The sequence below is a fragment of the Phalacrocorax carbo genome, chromosome 1 (assembly GCF_963921805.1).
Source record: "Phalacrocorax carbo chromosome 1, bPhaCar2.1, whole genome shotgun sequence".
NCBI classification, from domain to species: domain Eukaryota; kingdom Metazoa; phylum Chordata; class Aves; order Suliformes; family Phalacrocoracidae; genus Phalacrocorax; species Phalacrocorax carbo.
The window spans coordinates 84,811,415-84,837,822 of record NC_087513.1 but is presented as its reverse complement, the minus strand read 5'-3'; the positions used below and the strand labels follow the sequence as shown (position 1 = coordinate 84,837,822).

At 41.7% G+C, this 26,408-nt stretch overlaps 2 protein-coding genes across 13 annotated transcripts in view; one reads left to right on the top strand and one right to left on the bottom strand.

The window, feature by feature from the left end:
- The window catches only part of CRACR2A (calcium release activated channel regulator 2A), a 73,490-nt gene extending 72,896 nt beyond the window's left edge, over positions 1–594 (bottom strand). For 5 of the 9 annotated variants that reach the window (XM_064463477.1, XM_064463541.1, XM_064463550.1 and 2 more), the window contains exon 1: positions 22–307. The gene's annotated coding sequence lies outside the window, so the exon portion shown is untranslated. Of the gene's footprint in view, positions 1–21; positions 310–335 lie in introns of those variants that run through there. The other 4 variants (XM_064463487.1, XM_064463510.1, XR_010374879.1 and 1 more) reach the window with 3 other exon arrangements.
- A 10,713-nt stretch (positions 595–11,307) lies between these two features.
- Positions 11,308–25,441, top strand: PARP11 (poly(ADP-ribose) polymerase family member 11). Of its 4 annotated transcripts, none has more exons than XM_064463443.1 (9): positions 11,308–11,461; positions 14,083–14,139; positions 15,094–15,223; positions 15,322–15,442; positions 16,665–16,740; positions 18,278–18,350; positions 18,438–18,568; positions 22,576–22,727; positions 23,169–25,441. In XM_064463443.1, exons 3-9 carry the CDS (start codon positions 15,134–15,136, stop codon positions 23,480–23,482), a joined length of 957 nt encoding a protein of 318 aa, XP_064319513.1. In that variant the 5' UTR covers positions 11,308–11,461; positions 14,083–14,139; positions 15,094–15,133; the 3' UTR covers positions 23,483–25,441. The 4 variants fall into 4 exon arrangements, with proteins under 4 accessions (XP_064319513.1, XP_064319507.1, XP_064319502.1 ...); XM_064463437.1 differs by having other exon boundaries at positions 11,308–11,785; XM_064463432.1 differs by lacking the exon at positions 14,083–14,139.
- Positions 25,442–26,408: the final 967 nt, after the last annotated feature.

Here is a 26,408-nt window from a genome sequence, read left to right as displayed (position 1 = left end):
TGAAGCAGCTGCCGCGAGTACCTTTCCGCCAGCAGCTTCGCTAGGAGAACGATTTGGCTGTGCGCGGTCCTGTTCTTTTTCCTCCCCCGGCTCTTTTGGCCCACGATACTTCCAACCCCCCCCTCCCGCCGCTTCGTGCAGGCGCCCGGAGGGAGGCGCGGTACGAGCCCTGCGCGCTGGCCGGTGCGGCTCTCCTCCGCCTGCCCACGCCTCGGGGTGGAAGTAAGACCGCAGAAAGGTTGAAACAACTCTAAACTTTTGAGCACAGGTGGCATAATCGGGCGAGACGGACTGCATCCCGGGGGCGGGACAGCAAGCCCGTCCAGCCAGCCTACCGCCCTCCCTCCGTCCTTCCGCCCGTCCGTGCGGGCGGGGCCCTGTAGTCGGAGATGGGGGTCCCGCCAGGGAGGCCGCTGCGGCGCGGGGCGCGATAGCAGCTCCCCTTTGGCAGGACGAACTCGCCCCCCGCGGCGAGTCAGGTCGTAGAGTCAGGGGGAGTAGACGGGACCGTGCCTTCTTTGGTCCCCCTGGCAGCCAGGACTACGTGCACGAGGGCTTTCTAGGGTAAAGGCCGTGGAGCTGTAATCTCCGTAACCTAAACGGCACAGGGCAGAAAGGTTTGGAAGGTCACAGGAAAACTCAGCAAGGTCTTAGGGTGGCAACCAATCAAAATGGACCACCTAGGATTTTCTACGCCTTGTGATCTCGAAATGTCCCAAGTCTAGTTACACGTGTACAGAAGATGGCGACAGGAGACAGAATTGTTTTCAAAGTTATTGGATTTAGAGAGTTCACTTAGCCCAAAGTATATTTTGCAAAATGTGTAAATATCTGCGTCTGGGATCAGGTTCTCTGAGTAGTCCCCCAGGAAGTGAAAAAACGTCAATACAGTTCTCATCACTGTAAGATCTTCCAACTGCAGAAGAGCTCTTAGGGGATGGTTCCTGAAGGAGGCTTCATCTGCCTCTTCCTGATCAGGTGATGTGGTAGCAGACACTTCATGTTACATCAACTGCACTCATTTGCTCTCTGGCCCTAACTCACACTCTCCATTGGTTCATCAACTGTCCCAAGGTAAAGCTCCATACATCCAACACACCCCTTTTCACAGGGTACAAGCCCACCCCGTCTTTCCTGAACAGCCTGTAATCCTTCAGGGTTATCTCCTTGAAGTAAGCTATAACACCAAAGCACTGGTAAATAGCAAACCTTGCATCTATAAAGGGGAATGTGAGGAAGACCTGCAGGTAGTTTGCAGAATACAGACGTGTGTGATATCACCACGTAAAAAGCACTACATAATTGTTTAAAATAGTTATTAAATGCCAAGTTGATGGTTATGTAACCGAGTTTAACTAAGATGGCTTCTGCACAACAAAACTTTACTTCACTAACCATTAGCATTCTTTGACTATAGGCTTGTACAGGTATCCACAAGGCAAGCTTGAGTGTGGATATCAGTACATTAAAGTGCTGCTTGATACTTCCTGCTCACATTCATGCTCAGGAATAAAGTAAATATTTGAAACTTGTTTACTACCGCAGCTGCCTTGCATGTACTGTATATGGCTAAAATAGGCACACAGGTAATACCAAGAAATCATTAGCATGTTGCATACTCTGCACATACTCCTTGGACTCTGACAGGCTTGGTGTTGTGACCACTGCCAAAGCCTGCTTTCCTCAAGTTCAGGGCTGTAATCTTGCTATGCATCTCACTCACCCCTGGGTGGGCCTTGGACCTACATTGCAGCATTGTCAGCAGTACTGCCTCTGAGTCAGACAGCAGTGAGGGCCAGCTGCTCCACCATGGAAGGCTAGTCAGGAGCGGAATGCAATAAACAGGGCTGGTGCAAGCAGTGGCCCCACCAAGAAGGAGCCAGCATGCAGAACGGCACGTCCAGGTCATGGTGAGGTCCAAAGACAGGGGGTCACATGCAGCCCAGCGATTCCCCCAGCAAGTCCATACTGATGAGACAGATCCAAGGTCAGCCAAGAACCTGAACCAGTGAGTCTGGGTCAAGGTCCAGATGGTGCGGGTTCAAGATCAGCCATAGACGAATAGCTGTGATGGAGCGCAGGCAGGAACCAGCAGCAAGGCTTCTGCTTAAAAACAGTTCCCAGGGGAAAGGAGGGACAGGCCCTTGCTCCTAGCTTTCTTCCCAACAGCTCTTATCAGCAAAGGAGCTGGACTTGGACTCAGCCACCTGAACTCTAACTTAGCCAACTAAACTCCTAGAACACGGATGCACTCCAGGTCCTGACATGCTGACCCCATCTCCTTCTCCTGACTGGACTCTCTGGATGGACCGTGACCCAATTCATCACCTTCCCTTGCCTGGGAAGGTCAGTGGAGCCTGTTATCAGCACACCTGCTCTGCCCCTGTGTGGCATCCTGTGTCTCCTCAGCACTCCCTATTCCTCAAAGAGGGGGTCAGTGGTCATAAAAGCCAAAGCTCTGTCCGCGCCATCAGGTGTTAACCCATAGGTTGGCTGATCTCCTGCCCAAGCCTTTCATCTCCACTGGCAGGACCAAGGAGAACAGCACCTGGGTCCCAGTGCCCTGTAGCCACTCTCGGTTTGTCAAGGTCTCCTTTGACAGTGTTACTGGTGCACATATGGATGAGCAAGCCAGGGGTAGCAGGCCAAAGTCCAGACATGCCTTAGTGCTCTCTGCAACAGCCCCAGTCCAGCCTCCCTGCAAGCAACAGATCACGTGAGGTAGCAAGTAAGGTCAGTAGATGGGTACCTCTGTACCCTGTAGAAGGAGGTTACCAACCAGTGTCACACACCATTTCCTCTCGGCACTTATTCAGATCCCGCTGGCCACGATGCATCCCCTGACAATTCATAGCACTAGTGTTGTCCTGGTGTAAATGGTGGGCTGATGCAGTGAGGGGATTAGACCAAATGGTGGGATGCATGTATGTGCACACGTTTCAGTATGGGGACATGCTGTAGCTGTATGGAAGCCTGAGTGTGTGTACAGCAGAGAGACTCTGGAGGTTTTCTTTTCTCACTTTGTGGTAGGTTGACCCCTGCCCGCAGCTAAGCACCACACAGTATCTCAGTCATTACCCCCCACAACTCCAGCAGGATGGGAAGAGCTAAAGCAAGAAATCTCATGGGTTGAGATAAACATAGTTTATCAAAGAGGACAGGGGGCGGGGAGGAGGAGGGGATGGGGGGAAGTGATGCAAAGGCAATCACTCACCACCTTCCACAAGCAGACTGATGCCCAGCTAGTCTCTGAGCAATGGCCACCTTCCAAAAACCCCTCTCCCCTCAATTTTTATTTCTGAGTGTGATGTTATATGGCATACAATATCCTTTTGGTCAGTTTGGGTTTGGGTCAGCTGTCCTGCTTGTCCTCTCCACATTCTTGTATACCTCCAACCTGCTGGAGGGGGCTAAGTGGGAAAAAGAGAAAGTTTTGATGCTGTGCAAGCACTGCTTAGCAATAGACAAAACACAGGTGTGTTATCAAAGCTGTTTTAGTCACAAATCCAAAACACAGCACCATACAGGGTGAGGTGGACAGGAATGCCATCTCCAGTCATTGAACAAGGTTGCAACTAATCCCTGCATCCTTTTCTAGGTTGCAATGAATGGTAGGAGAGGAGTGCATAAGGCTACAAGAAAGTCTCTTTTTCCCTGTGTATAGAACTAACCTTTATATTGAAATCTCAGGTTGATGGAGTCCAGTGCAAGCATGATACGTACGTTGGAGCACAGAAGGACTATGCATAGTACACACTCTGTAAGGGAAGCAGGGTGGTGAGCACACCTGTGGGACATGTGTCCAGGTAGAGGAACTCATCTGCTTAGTGACAGAGCTCCGGGAGGAGGTAAGTAGTTTGAGGAGAATCAGGGAGAGAAAGAGAGAGGTAGAGTACTGGAATCACACTCTACCTTCCCTGAAGCAGGCCCAACAAGCAGAAAGAACGCATGATATGGAGGATTCCCTATCCTCTCTCCACCTGGCTGAACACAGTGACTGAAGGTATAGGGGGCAAGTTCCTGCCTGGCGCAGCAGGTTTGTCTCCTCTCTGACTACCTGCCCTTCCCAGGTGCCCTTGAAAATAGGTATGAGGCTCTGGCAGTGGAAGCAAACAATAATGAGGACAACAGTTCGTCTAGCTTGGAGGTGTTGCCAAGGTTAAGTCAGCTTATGCCCTGCATCAAAACTGCTTCTATAAAGAAAAAAAAGACAGGCCATTGTCATAGGAGACTCCCTTCTGAAGGGAACAGAAGGTGCAATATGCAGACTGGACCCACTTCTTAGGGAAGTCTGCTGATTCCCTGGACCCAGATTAAAGATGTGAAGAGAAAGCTTCCTACCCTCAGACTACTTATCCATTATTGATTTTTCAGGTAGGCAGCAATGAAGTTGCAACAAGAAGGCCGAGGGCAATCAAGAAAGATTAAGGGCCTTGGGATGACTGGTTAAGGGACCAGGAGTACAAGTAGTGTTCTCCTCTATCCGTCCAGTTGCAGGAAATGATGAGGAAACAGGAAGAGTCAGCAGATCAATACCTGGCTCTGAGCCTGGTGTCAACAGCAGAATTTTGGGGTTTTTGATCATGGGTCAGTTTACATGACACCAGGCGTACTGGCAACAGATGGGGTACACCTGTCTCAAACGCAAAAAAGGATCCCTGCACAGGAGTTAGCAGGGCACATTGAAAGAGCTTTAAACTAGATTTGAAGTGGGAAAGGGATAAAAACAGGCTTACTGAAGATAAGCCTGGGGGTGGCATGCCAGTGTTTGAGGTCCTTTGGTCTGCTGTCTCAGTGGAGGTAGGGGACGGAGATCCATGGGGCAGCAAAGACACAAGGGTTACTGGTGTGTAAGAAACCACAGAAGCACCTGAGAATGGTCACATAGGAAAGGTGGCAGGATCAATAGCCCAAAGGAAGTGCACCTACACCAATGCACACAGCATGAGCAAGAAACTGGAGGAGCTGTAAGTCATTTGGCAGCAGGAAAACTATGATATAGCTTCCATCACAGAAACATGGTGGGATCACTCACACAACTGGAGTGCTGCAATGAATGGCTATAAACTCTTCAGAAGGGATAGGCAAAGAAGGAGAGGCGGTGGGGTAACCCTGCATGTTAAGGAGTGTTTTGACTGTCTAGAGCTTGATGATGGTGACAATAGGGTTGAGTGTTTATTGGTAAGAAGCAGGGGAAGACCAACAAGGCAGATATCATGGTGGGAGTCTTTTACAGACCACCCACCCAGAATGAAGAGACAGACGAAATATTCTACAAGCAACTGAGAGAAGTCTCAAAATTGCTATCCCTTGTTCTCATGGGGACTTCAACTTACCAGAGGTCTGCTGGAAATAGAATACAGCAGAGAGGAAACAGTCTAGGAGGTTCCTGGAGTGTGTGGAAGATAACTTCCTGACACAGTTGGTGAGTGAGCCAACTAGGAAAGGCACCCTGCTGGACCTGTTTTTTATGATCAGAGAAGGACTTGTGGGTGATGTGATGGTTGGAGGCTGTCTTGGGCATAGTGATCATGAAATTATAGAGTTTTCAATTGTAGGAGAAGTAGGGAGGGGATTCATCAGAACTGCTACTTTGGACTTGCGGAGGGCAGACTTTGGCCCGTTTAGGAGACCGGTGGACAGAGTCCCCTGGGAGGCAGTCCTGAGGGGTAAAGAAGTCCAGGAAGGCTGGACATTCTTCAAGAAGGAACTCTTAAAGGTGCAGGAGCTGGCTGTCTCCATGTGCCAAAAGATGAGCCAGCAGGGGAAAAGACCAGCCTGGCTGAAAAGAGAGCTTTGGTTGGAATTTAGGAAAAAAAGAAGAGTTTATAACCTTTGGAAGAAGGAGCAGGCAACTCAGGAGGACTACAGGGATGTCATGAGATTATGAAGGGAGAAAATTAGAAGGGCCAAAGCCCAACTAGAACTTAATCTGGCTACTGCTGTAAAAGACAATAAAAAAATTAGCAACAAAAGCAGGGCTAAGGAGAATCTCCATCCTTTATTGGATGTGGGGGGGAAACATAGTAACAATGGACAAGGAAAAGGCTGAGATACTTAATGCCTTCTTTCCCGTAGTCTTTAATAGTAAGACCAGTTGTTCTCCAGGTACCCAGCCCCCTGAGTTGGAAGACAAGGAAGGGGAGCAGAATGAAGCCCCCATAATCCAAGGGGAAATGGTTAGTGACCTGCTAAACACATACAAGTCTCTGGGCCCAGATAGGATCCACCCAAGGGTTCTGAGGCACCTGGCAGAAGTGCTCACCAAGCCACTTACCATCATTTGACTGCAGGTTAGTAAATGTGATGTCCATCTACAAAACTGGTTGGGTGGCCAGGACCAAAGAGTTGTGGTGAATGGAGTTAAATCCAGTTGGCACCACAAGTAGTGTTCCCCAGGGCTCAGTATTGGGGCCAGTTCTCTTTAATATCTTTATCAATGATCTGGATGAGGGGATCGAGTGCACCCTCAGTAAGTTTGCAGATGACACCAAGCTGGGCAGGAGTGTTGATCTGCTTGAGGGTAGAAAGGCTCTTCAGAGGGATCTGGACAGGCTGGATAGATGTGCTGAGGCCAGTTGTATGAGGTTCAACAAGGCTAAGTGCTAGGTTCTGCACCTGAGTCCTAACAACCTCATGCAACACTACAGGCTTGGGGAAGAGTGGCTGGAAAGCTGCCGGGTGGAAAAGGACCTGGGGGTGCTGGTTGACAGCCACCTGAACATGAGCCAGCAGTGTGCCCAGGTGGCCAGGAAGGCCAACAGCAACCTGGCTTGTGTCAGGAATAGTGTGGCCAGCAGGAGCAGGGAGGTGATAGTGCCCCTGTACTCAGCACTGGTGAGGCCGCACCTCAAGTACTGTGTCAGTTTTGGTCCCCTCACTACAAGAAGGACATTGAGGTGCTGGACTGTGTCCAGAGAAGGGCAACGAAGCTGGTGAAGGGTCTAGAGCACTAGTCTTACGAGGAGTGGCTGAGGGAACTGGGGTTGTTTATCCTGGAGAAAAGTAGGCTGGGGGAAGACCTTACTGCTCTGTACAACTACCTGAAAGGAGGTTGTAGCGAGGCGGGGGTTGGTCTCTTCTCCCTAGTAACAAGCGATAGGATGAGAGGAAATGGCCTCAAGCTGCGCCAGGGGAAGTTTAGGTTGGATATTAGGAAAAACTTCTTCACTGAAAGGGTTGTCAAGCATTGGAACAGGCTGCCCAGGGAAGCAGTTGAGTCACCATCCCTGGAAATATTTAAAGGACATGTAGATGTGGTGCTTGAGGATATGGTTTGGTGGTGGACTTGGCAGTGTTAGGTTAATGGTTGGACTTGATGATTTTAAAGGTCTTTTTCCAACCAAAACAATTCTATGATTCTATAAAAGCAATGATGAAGTGTTGGGTATGAGAGTGACACACTGGGGAAAAAAAGGACACCTAGGAATATGAAAGAAAAGTGAAGAGAAACAAAGAAGTCTCTTGGTTGTGGGCTATGTTCTCCGTGATTAAGGGGTAGAACAGATACTGCTGGGGACCATGGCTTTCAGTCAGTATCACCAAAAAAAAAGCATCAAAAAACTGAGATGTTCCCAGACCTCTTCCATTTCACAGAGATTGCAGAATAGGCATAACTGGGGAAAGTACAGCAGGAAAAGGACTAGAAGAGTATCTTCTAGAAAACAGAAGTATGCAGGAGAGCCAGGTTAAGAAAGACCACCTAACACATGTAACAGCTCCTTGAACAACAAATCAGGATGATGTAGACTTTCAAGGAAAGAATGTATAATGGTTGGTTTTACAGCTTCCTCCACATCTTAAGACCAATGCCATATTTGAGGTGGGCAGCCATTGCCTCCAGATGTGATGCTTTTTTTTTTAAACGCACAGTCATTGTATTATTATATTTTTTTGGCACAGAATGTTTAAAATTTATTCCTTCTTTGGTTGTTCCATTTGTTTTCTGCTTACTTTCAGTTAATGCCATCAGAATCATATTTCATCATCATTTACATTATCATTCAATTGCATGAATCCATCATTACACTGATTATTAAAAATTAGCCTACTATGAAATGGCAAATACCAAGGAATCACCCTCTTTTCCCTCTGAAAGAATGTGTAATGGCAGTTTACCTTCCTTGTCTTATCCTAGTTGATACATTCAAGGGCAGAGAGCAGATATTAAGAGGGACATAGCCAAGCGGGAGGAATGGACTCAGAGGAACCTTATGAAATTGAATAAGGACAAAAGCAAAGTTATGCACCTGGCAACAATACAGGTTAGGAGATGACTAGCTGGTGAGCATCTCTTCTGAAATAGTCGTGACCCTGGTGGATGGAAAACGGTATGTGAACCAGCAGTGTGCCCTGGTGGCAGTGTAGGCCAACTGCATCCTTGGCTGTAAAATAGCAGGACCCTACCCATTAGTTCAAAGAAAAGGATTACTGGCATTTGTTAAACCCCATGTAGACTACTGCATCCAGTTTTAGGCCCACCAGTACAAGAAAGGTGCTGATCAATGGAAGCAAGTTCAGCAAAGGACCACCAAGACAGTCAGGTGAGGAGAAACTGATGGACCTGGACTTGTTTAGCCTGAAGAAGAGAAGGCTTGGAAGGGAGGAGCTAACTGCAATCTTCCAATACCTACAGAGGTTATCAAGAAGACCAGGCCAGGTTCTTCACAGTGGTGCATGGTGGTAGTACAAGAGACAGAACGCTCAAGCTGTAATGAGAGGTACCAAACAGATATAGGGAAAACACTTTTCACCACGATGACAGTCACACATTGAGCATCGGAAAATGTTGGCCAGAGAGGTTGCACAGCCTGTATCATTGTAGGTTCCAAGACATGACTCAATAGACCCCTGAACAAAATGACCTGATCTCATAGTTGACCCTGCTTTGGCTAGGTGACCAAGGTGCATTCTCTGAATCCTCTTTTAATCCCCTGGATGATCCAATTAAAGAGGCGTTATGTTAGGGCACTGACTGTAATTTCCATCTACTTCAGCTGATTTTTAGCACTGTGCCTGTTATTTCCCTATCCAAGTAAAGGCATCAGAAGGAAGACTAAAGGAGCTCACCTCAGTGTTACAGTGAAAGGTCAAGAGGCAATGTGCACAAGTTGCAACGTGGGAAATTCTGGCTGGACAAAAGGAAAAAAACTTCTTGCCCCTGAAAACAGTTCGGCAGACATGCTTGGAGAAAAAAAAATTGGCTAGACAAGGAACTGAGCAACCTAATCTAGATTTGAAGTTAGGCCTGCTTTGGTAAAGTGACTGGATTAAAGAACTTCATGAGTCCTTTCAAACCTAGATCCTTCTATGATCCTACAATTTATGTACCAGGCAGTTCCAGGGAGTTCTCTCTTTCACTTCCATTTGACCACTCCCTGCAAAAATGTGTTTGTAACTCCAGTCGCGTGGCCAAACCTCTCTGGTTTCCACGTTTGTGCTGCTTGAAGTACAGGTTCATTAGAGTCAGTTAAGGCAATTATGTCTTCTCCAGACAGGCTGTTAGTTTGCACACAGTACAAAAGATATTAATATAAATCAGTGGATTTTAAAGGTTTTAAGTTGTTGTTGCTATGAGGTGTCTGGCATTAGCATGTAGCTTTGTGAGAATACAGTCATTCTAACAAGCTATGTTTTCACTGTAACTAAGATATTCTTATCTCAAAAGAGAGGCTTATGCTCCATTGTTATCAGGTCTAAACTTACAAAGAAAGGGAAGAAACACACAAAAAAGTCTCAACTCTAACCCATGCTCCAAGGCCTAGCGGCAGAAACCTCTTTAAAACTTTTGGTTGCTAGACAGCTGTGTGTTGTGCTACTGTAACTTCAGATATCCTATGCAAATTCTGTAAAAAAAACCTGACCGTTATTTTAAAAATACACAACAGGCATTAATAATAGGAGTAGATGACTCAGAGGCCCATGTTAGACATAAAGCATTACCAGTATCTTTTCAAGAAAAAAATGGTATTCAACAGTATCTTCCCTTATATCCTGTGTATAGATTCATAAAGCAAGGCAGGACAGGCAGGATATGACCCCACAATCTTCATGTGCTTTCCAACAATGCCAATACAAATATCTTGGCTGAAGAAAGATGCGCCTATTTCCAGAAAACTTTATTCCAGAAGCATCATGTTCATGCCAGTGAAATAGCCCCAGTGATCCATCATAGGCTGCTTAACTTTTTAACTCAGAAAAATAACCTTTTCTAACTCTGTATTCAGAGGCAAGGTCAGCACAGCCAGAATCTGGATATACATTCTGCCTGACACTCCCTCAGAATTTGAGAAATTCATAATTTTCAATCGACCTGTGTTGGTTTTGGTATGCTTCTCAATGAAAATCCTTCATAGCAGGATGTGCTGTAATAGCTTTGTACACCTTGATGAGGACTGCCTGTTTTTTGAAGTTACTAGCCCACTGGCTGACTGCAGACTGCTTTAGCAGGCATCACCGCCTGCTCTTCCACTCTGCAGGTTTCATCCTAGGGTCTCTGCACCAAAAGGCTGGGTTGAGTTACATTCATGATTATGGCCTTTCTTACTAAGCAGTAGAGCTGCTGCTGCTTCTAGAACTTCGTTGTGGCATAAAGCTGCCCACAGGCCCCAAATGCCCAATTGATGAATGCCTGCAACAGGCTGCAGTTCTTATTCCCTCTTTGCATTGGGTAACCACACCTCATACATAGTATGAATGGTCACTTCTGCTGCCCTGCCTGGCACTAACATGGTATCAGTTCTTTAAAATGCTATGTGTACAGAATTAAATGCATATACAGGCTCACATATATGTAAATTTCACAGGAAAATCATGGGCTGTAAAATTTGTTCGTAAAGCAGAAGCCTGTTGTTATTCAGGAAGACAGCCAACAATCAAAAGACCTGAAAAGCAAAGTTGTGGGGTACAGAGCAGTGAGGGGTGCTGCACCAGAGTACCTCACTACCACAACACTACCCACACCACATGGTGCCAAAAAGACTGCCAGAGCCCACACAACTGGCAGGTGGTAGTCACAGCAGCAGCACCACCAAGCAGGCTTCCAGATGCCCGTGGAGCGCTGCAGGCAGGCAGAAAGGCAGGTCACGGCTCCACCCGGTACAAGGATACTCCCACTCCCACTCCCACTCCCACTCCCACTCCCACTCCCACTCCCACTCCCACTCCCACTCCCACTCCCACTCCCACTCCCACTCCCACTCCCACTCCCACTCCCACTCCCCATCTGTATACCAAGCCACACCCCTCTGTATGACGAGCCTATCGAGCGCAACCTATAACAGCTGGTGCCCCGCCCCTTTCTTCTGCCACCGATAACGGAAGCGCCCGGAGGCCGAGCACTGACGCGCCTTGCGCGCGGCCTGTCTCTCCCCGCACTCCCCCCCTCTCCCCCCCCCCCCCCCAACCCCCGCACCCTCCGGGCAGTATGTGGGGAGCGAGCCCGGGGTGGGCGGCCGATGCGGTGAGTGCGGGCGGGAGGGGGACGGGGCAAACGGCCGCTCCTTTCGTCTTTTTCCGCCTCAGCCCGTGTCCGTACTACGCGCGCCCGCAGGCCGCTTCCTCTCCCCTCCCGCCCCGCCCCCGCCGGCTAGCGCGGTGCCAGGTTGGGGAAGAGGGTGGGGGGCGTAGGCCACCATCTTTGGGGAAGCCTACGACCCAGATGGAGAGGTGCTGGTGCTGTGCTTAGATCGGCTGCCCCGCCGTGCCCTTGACCTCTAATGGGATCAGCTCTGGAGGGGGTCGGTAAAGGGGGTGACCAGCGGTGGTCCCCTGCGGCATAAAAGGGGTAAGTGGTGACACAGCTGTGGAGGGTGTTGTCATTTCACATTGTGTCCCATACTAGTGTTAATACTGTTCTCCCTTCCCTTCCCTAGCCTTGCACTCCTACCTCAGCCAAGTCTCTTGCTCAGGTGCTTTAATCTCTTAAGGAGCCAGAGAGTTCCTTAGCACAGCTAATATTCCCAGCAGGGAACTAGAGAAATTTGATGTTTGTAGGCAAAAAGAGTATTGGGCAATAAAGCACTGTCTGCCAAGTGGAAGCAGATAGCATAAGAAAGCAGACATAATTAGCCGATTGGGATGCTTCTGTAATTTTTACCATGAGGGCCATGAGACACTGGAACAGGTTGCTCAGAGAAGTTGTGGATGCCCTGACCCTGGAAGTGTTCAAAGTCTGGTTGGATGGGGATTTGAGCAACCTGACCTACTGAAAGATGTCCCTGCCCATGGTAGGGGGGATTGGACTATCTGATCTTTAAAGTTCTCTACCAGCCCAAACCGTTCTATGATTCTATGCACTGTAAAGCAAGTTTGTAAATCAAACTTAAAAGTACTTCTGGAAAAACAAGGCAATGAATTAGCAGTAGTAGTAAAGCCATTCAGTCACAACACAACACACAACGAGCATTCATTCTATTTAGGAGGATGTTTTTGCTGTCAGTTATTATGTTTAATTTGAGCTGTTCTGGGAACTCCTGGACCTGTAGAAACAGTGCTAATAATATGAGTTGAGAGGCCTTCTGTTAGCAACAGCATTGCTAATAAAATTCTCATTGCTGTATCTTTGATAGTTGACATCCTGTCATCCAGAAAAAAACACTGAGATTTTTCTGCTCGCTGTGCATGCATTCAGAGTTTTTGGACAAAAAGCTACCTGCTCTTATAAATGGTGTGGGTTTGATGTTTAAATTCATCGGTAAGTTGAGCAGTTTCCTTTGAGCTTTTTGGATTTGTATCACCTTTGAGAACAGCTCCCATGTGTTTATGGCTTTACGTGTTCATGCCTGTGGGTCATTCTTCCATAGTCCTAAGTATCCTGCCTGCTTACCCTAGACTTCATGACTAGGGTAATACATGTGGATTGAATGTAACATTTTTTAAAGCTATGGAAGTACGTCTCCTTAGTAAATGGTTTATTCTGGAGGCTGCGTTGCCCCCCGAGCAGCGTAAGTGTGTGACAGGGCACAGATGAACACACCTTTTTTGTCTGTAACTTGTTCTAAAGGCATTACTGATTCGATTGATCAGGTTCAAGGCCCTGAACTAATATTGGAATGGAACTGAGGCCTGGCCATTTTACTGGCAACATGAGGAAATGAAATGTCACCAAAAAAAGCCTGAATTGCTTTCCTCTTAGCTTTAAAAAAGAGTAGACTACCTCTGCCTTCTCTCTGTAGGAGGCAACATAGCCAGATACCCATCTGAGAGGAAGAATCAAGTTGAAGGTCAAAGATTATCATCAAAAGATGTTGGCCATTTGTGCTTTAACACCAAACCAGTGTGGGCTCTGTGACTTTGTATTGCTGTGAGGAACAGAAAAGATGTTGTCACATGCCTGCTGAAATAGGGAACAGTTTATTTGCAGCTGATGTTCCTTTAGTGAGGTTCTGCTTGAACTTGAGGCAGCTATCCATGTATTTAGCCTTGTGTAGGCTTCCATTTCTGCTAAAGTAGGTTTACCCTCAGATTCTCCAATTTAGAGATGTTGTGGAGGTCCACTTTTGATTCCCGTTTTCTAAGTGTCTGGATTTTTGTAGCCATTTAGAGTTTTTGATGACTAGAATACAGTCTCTATCTGTTGCCACAAAGAGGTTTCTGGGATTGTTTTTCAAACAGCCACAGAGGGCTAGCTTGGGAAAAATAAGGGGGAAGGGTAGTGCTAGAAGTGCATTCTGGTCTCAGCTCCAGCTCCAGAAGCACTGGCCAGCTGGTGTCTACTTCTAGTGTCCAGTATTTTATTTTTTCAGGTCTCTGCTTTTTTCTGGGTTGAAGTGTCCAGGAAACAAGTGAAGCATCCAGGATATTAACTGGACATTGTTTGACTTAATTGTGCTGGAGGGTATTGTTCCACTTCCTGGAAGCAGAAGTTAAGGAAATTGTTGGGAAGAGTGCTAGTCTTGGTTACACAGTTAGAGTGGATGAATTGCTGACTTTCTGTGTGTAGGGCAAGCTTCTTTCTCTGAAGGATTCCTCCCAGCCTACTTAGAATTTTTGTTTGGGGCTGGCAGGAGTGGGGTGGATGGTGGACAGTTGACATGTTAAAAGATTTGTGCAAGTAGAGTCAAGTACTTTCTGACTTTTCAGGATTTTATGGGTGAATGAAGAAGGAGCTGAAATATGGCAGCGACTGTTCTTCTAAAGGTATTCCAGGATAGCTCTCAGTAGCATTGACCTTGTCTAGCTGCTTTTTGAACTTCCATAAATTTGCAGCATCCACAATATACCATGAAAAGGAATTCCATAGACTGACATCAGTTTTATAAAGACTCTTCCCTTCTACTTGTTTGAACTTGACATGTGTAACCTTTGATAGGTGTCTCCTTTTGCTGGAAGAAAATGTGATTCATTATTCCCTATTCAGTTTTGTCACGATTTTGTAGACTTCTGCTATATCCTTTCCTCACTCCTTTTTCTTCCATCCTGCAGAACCCCAACTATGATACTCATGCTTGTGTGGAAGCTACTCTGGCTTTTGGTGTGAACCTTCTCTGTAATTACAAGTACAGAGTACCAGTAATTTTACCATATCATTTATAAGTGGGTGCATTAGCAGGGAAGCAAACCTTCATGCAGTGTTGAGGAATAATGCACTGTGGGCTCGCACAAGTTAAATAATTATATTCTTTGTCTTAGTTTTTAATTTTTTTCTAACTACTTCTGATATCCAGTCTGATTTGTTCACTCTTGGTGGGTACCTAGTAGATGTTTCCATCAAACTATCAGATGTAACCCCACCACCTCATCCCTGAGTGGTATGTAACTCAGCCTGTTGTATATATGAATAGCCTTGCTCATATGCCCATCAGTATGAAATATAGCACCTCTCTCTGATCTGATAAAGCCTATAGCTCTTGCCTTTATTGGCACACTTACAGACACTTGAGAGAGTTTTGAAAATGTTTAACTGACTTAAAGGATAACACTGGATAAGTGGCAAATTAAAAATTTTTCTCTGAAAAAAACACATCTGCCCTCCACCTGCCAGGGTTTAAGTATTGCGACTTCACTTCATTTTGCTTTTCTATGAATTGCTCAAATAATGCATTTTTGCAAATAGTATCAAAACTTTTTTGTGTATGTGTGCAAATGTTTCAGGAAATACTTCAGAGAACATCAGAAGATTTTTTTCCCAAAGATGGAAAGTTCAGTTGAAGAGATGGATACCTCTGATACCCAATGGGGCTGGTTTTATTTGGCTGAGTGTGGTAAATGGCATATGTTTCAGGTAAATACCTTTGAAGTTATATTAGCTGTCATGGATTCCATACATCAAACTGCCTATTACTGAATTTGTTTAAATGTGCTTTTTCATTTATTTTCAAGACCGATTCAAACAGTCATTGCTCTGTTAGCAGTGAAGATATTGAAAGGAGCTTCCGAATAAACCCACAGGGTTCTGTTTCTTTTACTACTGCAAAATTTAACTACACACTAGACTTTTCAGGTATGTATCTTTTCATAGAGTAAATTTAAATAATAGAAGGTGCCAGATACACCAGTTCATCTGTTCATTCAGCAAATTATTGTCCTTCTATCTAGTGCAAAAACTCGTGATTGGAAATGTCTTTACTGGAAGGTACATAGGAGTTTTTACAAGCAGCTGCCCCGTTACATTTTCTGTAAAATGTAGTTTATTAATAAAGTAGCATGTCTTGTTGGGAGTAGTATGCTTGCTTGGGAGTAGCCCTCCCATCATGTTATGGCTGCTTACCTCAGCTGTAGGTGGTATGTAGCATGCATCTAGGGGACTGGGAAGTTTGAACCTTTTTTCTTTAACATGCAACTGCTTGTAAGCTTGAAAAACCTCTTCCATTCAGAGTCTGCATAAGAAACATTGATATGAAAGAAACTTTCTGCAAAATAGTGGCATCAAAGTGATTTAATAATTCAGAAGGTAGTTGAAGACAATTCTGTTCTCAGAATAACAAGGAGATAGGCAAAAGGATTTTCTAGTAAAGATCTCACTTATGCCATGCTTGTAAATTACAGAATATTACAGGATTCTAATGTATGTAGCTAATTATAAGTTAAGACTTTTTTTTAGCTTTTCCATCCATAGATTGTTGTTTTTTTTCTTGATTAAATTACAAAACAACTATATGTTTAAATAGAAGCCTCTTCCAAATCAAAGAAAATAATAGTATTGGAAATACAGAAAGTGGGGACTGGGTAAAACACCAATGTACTGGGAGTAAAGTAGTACATATGTTTACTTGTGTTGAAATGTCTGTTTAAAAAAAACCTTTGTTTTGCATCTGGGATAAAAACACTAAATGCAAATGCTAAAGAAAAATTTTCATGTTTGTAGGCCATGATGTCTTGCATTAAGGATAGTAGTGATAGGTTTTGTCATCCTAGTTGTATTAAAGTCAGTGGAAGTTTTGCCAGTGATTTAGTGGGGCTGAATGTTAGGTGGGTATTTTAACAAATGTTTTGTTTGTGTAATTTTTGTAGATTTTGCCAGCTCATATAAATGACAGTGATTCTGAGGCCAGTGTTTAGAAACATTTGTTGAAAATGTTGATTTGTTAATTGTTGAAATAGGAATTCCTGTCATGCAACTTTGGGTGTAATCAAGTTGTTAAAAAAAAAAAAGATGCTTAAATGTTTCATACGCTGTAGATGAATTCCAGAAACTTTCATCCTAACTCTTATTTTATGCTCAGTGATGAAACAAACCAACCTAACTACCCTTAGGCAACGTCCAATAAAGCGGGCTCCCTTTTCTATCAGTGCTTTCAGGTAAGGAAATAAAAGGAAGACTCCTTACTTTTATTTTATTCCTGATTCTTCTAAGTAAAATAAAATAAAAAATGTTTTATATTTATTGCTTATATTTATTTACTTTTTATTTACTTTTTACATCAAACAATTTTAGAGATGAACCAAGGTGGGAGAGCTAGTCAAGTGAAGAAGCGTGACAAAATAATTTTTAGTTTGTTTTTTATCTTTTTTCTGAGAAAGTAAGGAACTTGTAGTGGGAGACGCAAGGCATACAGAATACTGATATCCTTTGGCAAGGTTCTTAAAGCTGTGTCTGACTTTAGCCATTGGAGTCCCTTGCTGTAAACACCTGTTGAATCAAAATCGCTGTGGAGAAGCAGCAGCAAAAAATGGAGTAGTTTGTTCCATTGTAATAATGACTTCATAAGTTATTTAGACGTATTACTGTAACAGCAAAAAAGATTGAGTTATATTTTCTTGCCTGTATGTTTTAATCATTTACTCTAAAATGATTTGAAATTATAAGTCCATCATAACAACCATATGGTTTTATGAGTCTAATTGCTTTAAATTGTAAGTTTCTTAATCATTTGATCAGTCATTAGATGTAAATCTGATACTCAAACAATGAACTGATCTATGCAATGATACTACCACAGGTAAAATTGACTGTATGGGATATGTGGGGTTTTTTTCCCAAAATAGTTTCTTAGAAATAATTTTAGTTCTGAACTGTAGTCTGGTTATACTTTAAAACAGAAATTTGGCATTTGTAATAAGAAATGTAGTAGCAATCTTGTCTTACATTGACATTCAAGAAGGCCTGCTTTTTTTGAAGTCAACTGTTTTTTCAGTGTATATTTGCTGAAGAGTGCATGCAATAATATGCCAGTTCACTCTTGGTTTTTTTTGTTTCTTGAATAATTGCATTCAGTACACTCTTTCCATGTGATGACACTATTCTTTAAGGAAATTGTTTCTTTTAGTCCTGGTTTTAAGGCTTAAAAGCTGCTATGTACATGGGGTATATGCTTAAAACACGCTCTTTTTTTTTAGGGTTTGGTTTTGTGTTTTTAAAAAACAAATCAAACTATAATTTTTGAGTGTATATTTCTACCATGATGCTTTTAAATACTTCAAATGAAGGCTCAGTTTCCATACGATTAGGCTAGTTTTAATTCCTGATAGTTTGAATATTTGGGCTATATCTACATTCTCACATTTCTAAATTAGTGTGCTCTTCTCATGTTGCAGATCTTTCTGACCATCTCTTCTGATATATCTTTCTGTCTTTTGTTGGGTAGATGGTGTATTAGAACTGTTCATTACCATGGTTTATTTATAATAAGCTAAGCCACAATTTGAGTACAAAATAAGACCTCTTGCCTTTGACTTTACCTGCTGACAACAACTTTTGTTTGAATTAAAACCCTGAGTAGTTTTGTATAAGGTTTTGGGTTTTTCCATACTGTACTGTTTGGAGCAGCAGTTTTGATAGGAATAAAATATCTCATGTCTTTGATGTGATGTGTTTTTACCTTTTTCTTGTTTGAAGTTTCATCTGTGGAAATGAGGCAATCCCGATGCCTTCACACTGGGAGAATGTAAATACTGAGGAGCCATATCAGGTAAGAGTTGGTATGCAAGTTGGTCAAAAAGATGCGATAATGAAATAATGCATCAATTTGAAATCGTACTAACCTCTTTTTTTCCAGCTTATTCCATTGCAAAAGAAAACAAATGAATATAATGAAGTTTCTAGTCTCTTTGGAAAAACAATGGATAGCCACCGAATTAAAAGAATTAAGAGAATACAAAATCTAGACTTGTGGGAGTTTTTTTGCAGGTGAGATTATTTCTAAAACCAACAGTCTTAGGATTGTTAATGGAGCATATCTTGAAGTCATGCAGCAGAAATATGTTTAATTGCTTTTATTATTAATGAAAATATGTGTTACTTCTAATCTTTAAAAAATTTTCTTATTTGTCATTCCTCTGTATTCAGAATTCCATTTTCAGGACTATGCAGCTTCTACTGGCACTGAAATGTAATACTTGTAGAAATACGTTAGATGTAGACGTAGCACAGGTAAGATTGATGCCTTAAAGATGTTCAGGACGTCCATGTGGTAGATGCCTGTGATACTTACAGTGAAGTAAGGAGAACAAAAATAAGCTTTTTGTAAAATAATTCCATGACAGGCTTGTATTATTTTAATTTTTAGTGAACAAAGCAAATTAATATTTCTGGCTTTTTTTAATTTCTCAACTTTATGACACCTAGGACAGAATTAGATGTCCAATTAGCACATATTCATGTAATTTCTTTAAGTTTAATGTGCTACAAAAGGTTTTTCTAAGTTCTCTGCTTTTCCTGCTTCCTATTGTGCTGGCGTGGAAGAAGTAGGAAGTACCAAGTTGTGTTTTCACCTATTTCTTAGTACCCATCTTAAGCAGTTGTATTTGACAAAAGTTAATTGTGTAGCCTCTAAGAAGGAGAACATATCAGATTCAGTTTTAAACATGTGTTACACTATTAAAACAAACTGAATTAAGTTAAATAATGAGGAAAAAACTAAACAAATGTATATTAAAAACTTTCATAAGTTATACGATTTTTTGAAAGATATGTAATTTATTGTTAATTTAAAGCTATATCATGAATACACATAAGGAAATGAATTTAAGTTCTTGGTTAAGAGAGCTAGCCTTCTCTTAACTGCAAATTTATTTGGTTATATTTAGCTGTTTAAGTATTAAGGCTTATTTGGTTGGCATTTGTGTTTCAACACCTACCTTTCTACAAGTAAGTTTCTGCAGAGGTGTATTTATACCATCTTAACACCAATCTTAATTTTTGGGAATAGGAATGGCAACAAACTTCAAAGTAAATGTCCTTTGAGTCTCCAGTGTAGATGGCAGAGAGGAACAGGGGAAGACCTTTTTTGCTTAGCTTAGAAACTGATGTTGTTTGGAGAGCGTATTCGTTTTCCTGGCTAGTCAGAGAGTAGAATTCATGATTTTAAAACTCTGAATCTATGGATGCTGTGCTAGAATATTCTCAAGGTATGAAACTGAGAATGAGAATTAGAATTTTGTATGTCAGGAGTATTAGACTATCACCATATAACTAACTACAAAACAAGGTACTGGTGTACTAAAGTACCTGTATGGTATAAAAGTATATGGAGAAAAGTAATCTCAGTTTTTAAACTGTTTTCCTGGATCAAAAAAATACAGCTAACCATGAAAATTGCTAGAATAAGTGTATGCAATTGAGGCTTAGCTGCTTTTCTGCTGAGGGTAAAATACAGTCTTGGGAGTAGGTTTGCTTACACACACTTCTGAAGAAATTATTGCCCGGGAGTATATTACAAAGAAGTAGGAATTGCAGCATTTAAAATTCGCTAGAAGTTCTTCTGGTGTCCGATATGGGAAAGTGAAAGTAACAGATGATGAATCTTAGTCTAGCATATTTTAGTTTATGCATCTCAGTTTGGAGTTGTAGAGAAGTAGAGCAAGTAGAAAATGGTGTTTGGTCAGTGAGATTGCTGACCATCTTTAGAAACAGCTTGCGTGCTTGCAGATGTGCAAAGAGCACATCTCTGGGTATTTAGTTTTGCTTTAGACTTCTTCTTTATCGAGTGAACTGGCTATACGAGAGCCTTCTGAGTGGTGGATCAACTTAATTTTGTTTAACTGGATTAGCTTGTCACTGCTGGTGGAAAGTGCTAAGATGATGTTTTTTAGGATAGCTGGTCTCCTCAATTTCTGTTCTAAATCAACAAAAAAGTCCAGCTGTGGCATTTCTGCATTCTGCAGAACTACCTTCCCAGTGTGCTCAGTATATTCCACTGCTTAGGAGGAACAATTGCTGCTTAAACTTTTGCGGTTTTGAGAAAGTGTTTTGTTTCATTGATGTTAAGGTCAGTGATTAAATTTGAACGTTGCTTGAATGATTATTTACATCATTGTAGTGGTCAAAACACATTTGCCTGTTATAATAGCTCATATTAATGACTATTTTAAATTGGCTGGTTTTATGAAATCAAATGGTCAGGGATAGTGAAGGACTGTTAGAGAACATTTTTGGACAATTGATCATTCACCTTTTCTATAAATTTGTTCTGCTCCTGTTTCAAGAGAAGTTACTCTAGGCTACCTTTATACATTTTCAGACATCAGCAGCCAACATTAGAGGGCTGCTGATTGAAAAATCTCAAATGTTCAGCATTACTAGACCTTAGCTCAGAGATGTTGCCTCACACAGGTGGTTTTCCCAAGATGCAGGGAATCTTGCTTGGCTCCTGGGTTTTGTTGAAGTGCTAATAGAGTGGAACTTGAGTGCCTGGAACCTCTCTGCGTCTGACACAGTGTCACAAATTAGATTATTAGTGAAAGCTCCCAGATGCCCTTGAGATGCTACTGATATTCTTCTGATTTGGAAAGCAGTTGTAGTGGAAAAAAAAAAAGACACCAAAAGAAATTAAGTTGCCGAGACATAGGTATTTTAGTTTGCACTAAATGGAGGAGGAAAAAAAGAAAGCTGAACAATAAAACAGAATAAATATATCTTTCAAGCTAAGTCCTGCAAGATTTTAACTTCTGTGAATTGTACTTATTTATAAATGCATAATTACAATGTAATGCCATTAATATGACGAAGAATCGTTGCTGCTTTTTTCTTTGGACCTGGTTGATAGGACTTCCTCAGACTACATCTAAACTGTAGGCCCTGAGAATGCTTCCTCAATTCAAGTGTGTGCTCCAGTTCACAAAACTGCAGGGGAAGTAGGATACAATTCTTCTGTTCTTGTATACCAAGTGTTAAAGGACTCCTCCAAAATGATGGAAATTTGGTTCAAGTCCTCCATTGCGCTGAATTTGGGCAGCAATTTGACTCAAATGCTCCTGCTTTTTATGAGGGTATCCCAATCACGAGACTTGCAAATCTTCTGATAAACTGAAGTATGTGCCAGATAAACCTAAGTATGTAACACAGTGCCCCATGCACTGTGGCTTTTACAGGAAGAAAATTCAGGTATGTAGACAAGAACAAAGCTATGATGCACTCTGCCTCGGTTTTGTCTGGGCAGTCAAGGGATCATAACTATGAACAGCTCAGTGATTTAGATACAGCTCCAGAGTCAACTTTGTTATGGATCTTAGGAAAAGCCAGCTAACAAAAAGTCACTTTAAAAAGATTGATGGAAAAATACATGTGTTCTTTAATTGAAAGTGTGCTATGGCCTTCTGCCCATGAATCTGTAATATAGGTTCACCTGTAGTATAAGTTTTGGGGTTTTTTTCCAAAATTCTAGACTGATGTAACCCTATCAGTGCATGACTTGCCTCTTTTAGAAAGTAGGTGAACCATAATGAAATTATCATGTTGAAGTAATAAAGCTAAAAATTTAGGCAATTTAATTTTAATATTTTTGCTGGTTTACTTGTGTAATTATCATCCTCTAACTTTGTTATCCCTCCCACCATGCTATTTAAGTAGGTAGAAGGAACACAATGGGAGAAAAATGCTGTTGTTTTCAATGTAGTAATTTTCTGCAGATACATTTTTAAACTAATGCCAAATGTTGATTAGGAAAAAAGGTCTTTTATAGTCATTTAATCTTGGATAATTTCTGGAAACAAACAGTCCACAGCATCCTGAAGTGTGTTATTTCTAAACATGTACCTTAAGAATTCTGATCTGTTTAAAAACTAGAATCATCTAGGCACTTGTGAAAGTGGAATGTATGGAGTGTTTTAGGTCTGTCCTCTCTGCAGTGTTTTCAGAGTAGCAACTTAATTTGATTGCACAGGTGTTTGTAATGCTATGTTGTGTGTTCTCTGTAGGAAAAAAGCTCAACTAAAGAAGAAAAGAGGTGTCCCAACTATTAATGAGCAGATGTTATTTCATGGCACCAGTAATGAATTTGTAGAAGCAATATGTATTCATAACTTTGACTGGAGAATAAATGGGATGCATGCTGCTGTATATGGAAAAGGTAGGTATTTTTGTCATATACAAGAGTTTGGTAAACTTAACAATTCAACAGTCTTAAGTGTTCCCTGTAGTACATTTTTTGTGATGTACTCCCTGTGTTTATCCAAGAGCTGTTTAATATAGCTCTGCTTTTATATCAAGTGTAATTAGGAAAGTTAGGATGCAGTAAGGAATGTAATTGTCACAACTGGCTGGTAGAACCAGGGAGCATGGGGAAGGGAAGCTGAATAAAGCAGTGTCGATGACAAGACAATCTCCCTATTAAAACATTCCCACTAAAAATATTTGGTCATGTTGCTATAATCTAACGATTTGGGAAAAAAAAAGGATTGCTAATGAACATAAAAGAATGGGCATCTTTCATCATCCTGATACCTATATCCATGCTCTAATAGTTAAGCTGTCATGATAAGAATGTCATAAGATTTTTTTTATTTGAAAGGGACCTATTTTGCAAGAGATGCATCATATTCCAGTCGTTTCTGCAAAGAGGACATGAAGCATGGAGACACTTTTCAAATTCATGGTGTGAACCTGCAGCCTCATCTGCACAGACCAGATAAAGTCATGTTTCTTGCTCGTGTATTGACTGGTGACTATATCAATGGTGATTCAAAATACATGAGGCCTCCTTCAAAAGATGGAAGTTTTGTGAACTTGTATGACAGCTGTGTGGATAATACCTGGAACCCAAAGATCTTTGTTATCTTTGATGCAAACCAAATCTACCCTGAGTACTTAATAGAATTTTGTTAAGTTTGAAAGGAGCTGAACTCAATATTGTTTGTGTCTTTCTTTGATGCTTTTGTTCTTTTGTAAAGATAACAATATAAAAACATGAGGCATGAAAGAAGAGAGGTGAAAGAAAAGCTAGCATATGTTTATGGAGGAGGGAAGCTATTAAACATTTAAGAGAGATTGCCAAACTGTTTTAAAAAATCTATAAACTTTTACTAATGCATTTTTCAAACGCTTTACTAATGCATTTTTCAAATTTGAAATTGCTTAGTGAGCCTTAAATACATTGGGCATTGTTAAGTTTCAAAGGCAAGATTTATGTTCTTTTTTTTTAAAATATATGACAAGTGTTTATTCCTGTGGTAGAAATATGCCTGTAACATAGTATGCATATGATGAAACTAATCTTTTTATACGGATTGTCTGTAGAACACAAAAATAACGAAACCACCACCACCACCAATAGCCCAGGGAACTTGACCACATATGTGTGTATGTCTCTGTTCTGTAGTACACATTGCTTGTGTTTGGAGGTGTCTTAGTTTGGATTCTAAACCTACAGAAAAAAAATCCATCTGGAGAAAACTGATGAAGAAGCTATAAAGTTCACCGAAGCTGTTATGTGTAACTTTAGGTACATTTTACTGTAAGCTTCAATTATATACTTACAAAGCTTTAATCATATACTTGCAAGATTACAAAACACTTGCACTAGGATTTGAACTTTGTTTTTGATGGAGATTATGCCCTAAGCTCTTGTGGTTGTTAATTGGTATGTAACTGCTGAGCTCAGTGTTGGGATATCAGCAGTGCCATACACCTTACTGAGTTCTGCCTCTATAGAATTTTTGCCGTCTTATTATAGTATGTGTGCGCATGCACTTATATTCAGGCGGCTGTGATTCTTGCCTGGTCAGGGTTTGAGAAGCATTGAATGCTTGTGTACTTGCTGTTACTGAAGACAACGTGTAAATTAACTTATTGGAAATAATACAGTTGAACTAACAATGAAAATTTCAAAAGGTGCCATCATTTAATTTTTCAACACTTTAGTAGAAAGCTTTCAGTAACACTTGCATGGATCAGGTTTTCATAACTGGTATAGTTGTAAAGTTAAAGAGTATTTTTCACATGTAGAAAGAGCAAAAGAGACAGTATTTGGGTAAAGAACAAACTTAAGTACCTAAATACATGAAGAGCCTGAAGAGGGGGCTGTTACAGTGAAATACGCTGAAATGTTAAACAATTTGCTACAAAATTGTGCCCTAGTGTTCTTTATTAAGGGAGCACTAAGGGACAAGGTCTAAGTGGAAGCCTTTCCAGGCTTCTTTTTTGGCTATGACCAGTAACAAATCCCTATAGAAATAGTATATAACTATGGCAGATATGATCTGTATTGGTCTGTCATGGAATTATTACTGGACTTCTTTGGATCAAAAGCTATGTTTAAAATCAGTTGTATTTAAAAGGCACTGCAGCTGGCATGACCGGGTTTGCTCAAAATCATATTAAACCTATGGAACTGGATGCAGAATATGACTACATATCTGGCATCGTAACTGAGAATGCAAACATCTCTTCCTTCTCCATAGTGCTGTCATCTTTGCCTGTCAGTGGATCTTGCACAAGTTGGCTGTATGTTTGCATTTATAATTTCATGGCAGCTTTTCCTTTTGCTTCTGTTCCTAAACCGTTTAGGGCTAAGGTGAATTTTTCCTTTATTTTAGTGCAACAGGAAGTATGATCTCTGATCCCAGTTGGGAACTCTAGGTTCTATTGTTGTAGGCATGGTTTGTGTTTGTTTCACTACTATGTTAGCTGTGCAAAAGGCACATTGTTCCCCACATCGTATAAAATTTTTTATAGCAAATCATGCAGGGATTTTGTGTATTACTGGCCTCTTTTTATTCTTATACAGTATTCTACAGAACATAAATTCTCTGACACTAACAAATATATGTGCTGTTGTTCGTTTGATTTGGTCTGTTATTTCTTCTGAGGTCTGAACTGACTTTTTTAGTTAAGACGACTGAAGTTTCTTTTTTTAGTGACTCATGGACGAATGGACCATAATCTATACCAATCTTAGTGACTTGTCCAGTTTTTTGCGTGGTGGTGTCTTGTTTACTAGTTAACTCACTTAAATTGAATAGCAGAATCTTAATCTTACCAAATCACTGTGTGACTCTAGTTTAAGCTCTTCTTTTAATGTACTGTTCTGCTTTCTGAACAGTACTCTTCAGTACTGTGCTGATGAATCTTGATACTGAAGGTATCTCTAAGGTAGCCATCATTTTGCTGGCATGGGGAGAGAGATTATTATTGCAAGCAAAGTCCAGAACTCCACAAGTAGCCAATACAAGAAATAGTTGGACTTAATAAAAGGAACAGTGAGAGAGGAAGAGAGGAAAATAATTTCTTGGACTACAGAGAATTAAAAAAAAGGGATTTGGTCTGATTCTGGGGAAGGAAACTTGCTATTTTCCATTACTATTTTATGTAACGAAACTTCATGCTCCATTTTGTTTTTATGTCTGTGCAAGAGAGCATGTCCTTCTTATATGTACCTTGATTTGAGGTAAAGCTTTCTTACTAAATTGTTCTTGTGGCAGAATGTTTTCACGTGGGCACAACACTTCAGTAAGAGCTGATCTTATTTCTATATCATAGTGACTGCCTCTGCCAGCTTGCTTTTTAGAATGGGTGTGTACTCAATTATTGCTGAAAAGATCGCATTTCATCCAAAGCAGTTTGGGAGAGGGTCTGTCTTCAGTTCATTTATGGGGGCAGTTTGTACAAACTTCTTTTTTTTAGGTTAAGATCTGCAGAAACAACAGTTTTATTTTTTAATAGATGTCCCAGTATCTTCACATCCAAGCTAGATGTGAGATATGTAATATACCAGCTGGAGTGGGTGACTTAAATTCCAGGAGTACATAGGATG

Coding starts and splice junctions, on each gene's coding strand:
- PARP11 (XM_064463432.1), top strand. Junction 16,741..18,277: donor TTTTCTATCAGTGCTTTCAG/GTAAGGAAATAA, acceptor TCTTGTTTGAAG/TTTCATCTGTGGAAATGAGG. Junction 18,351..18,437: donor ATACTGAGGAGCCATATCAG/GTAAGAGTTGGT, acceptor CTTTTTTTCCAG/CTTATTCCATTGCAAAAGAA.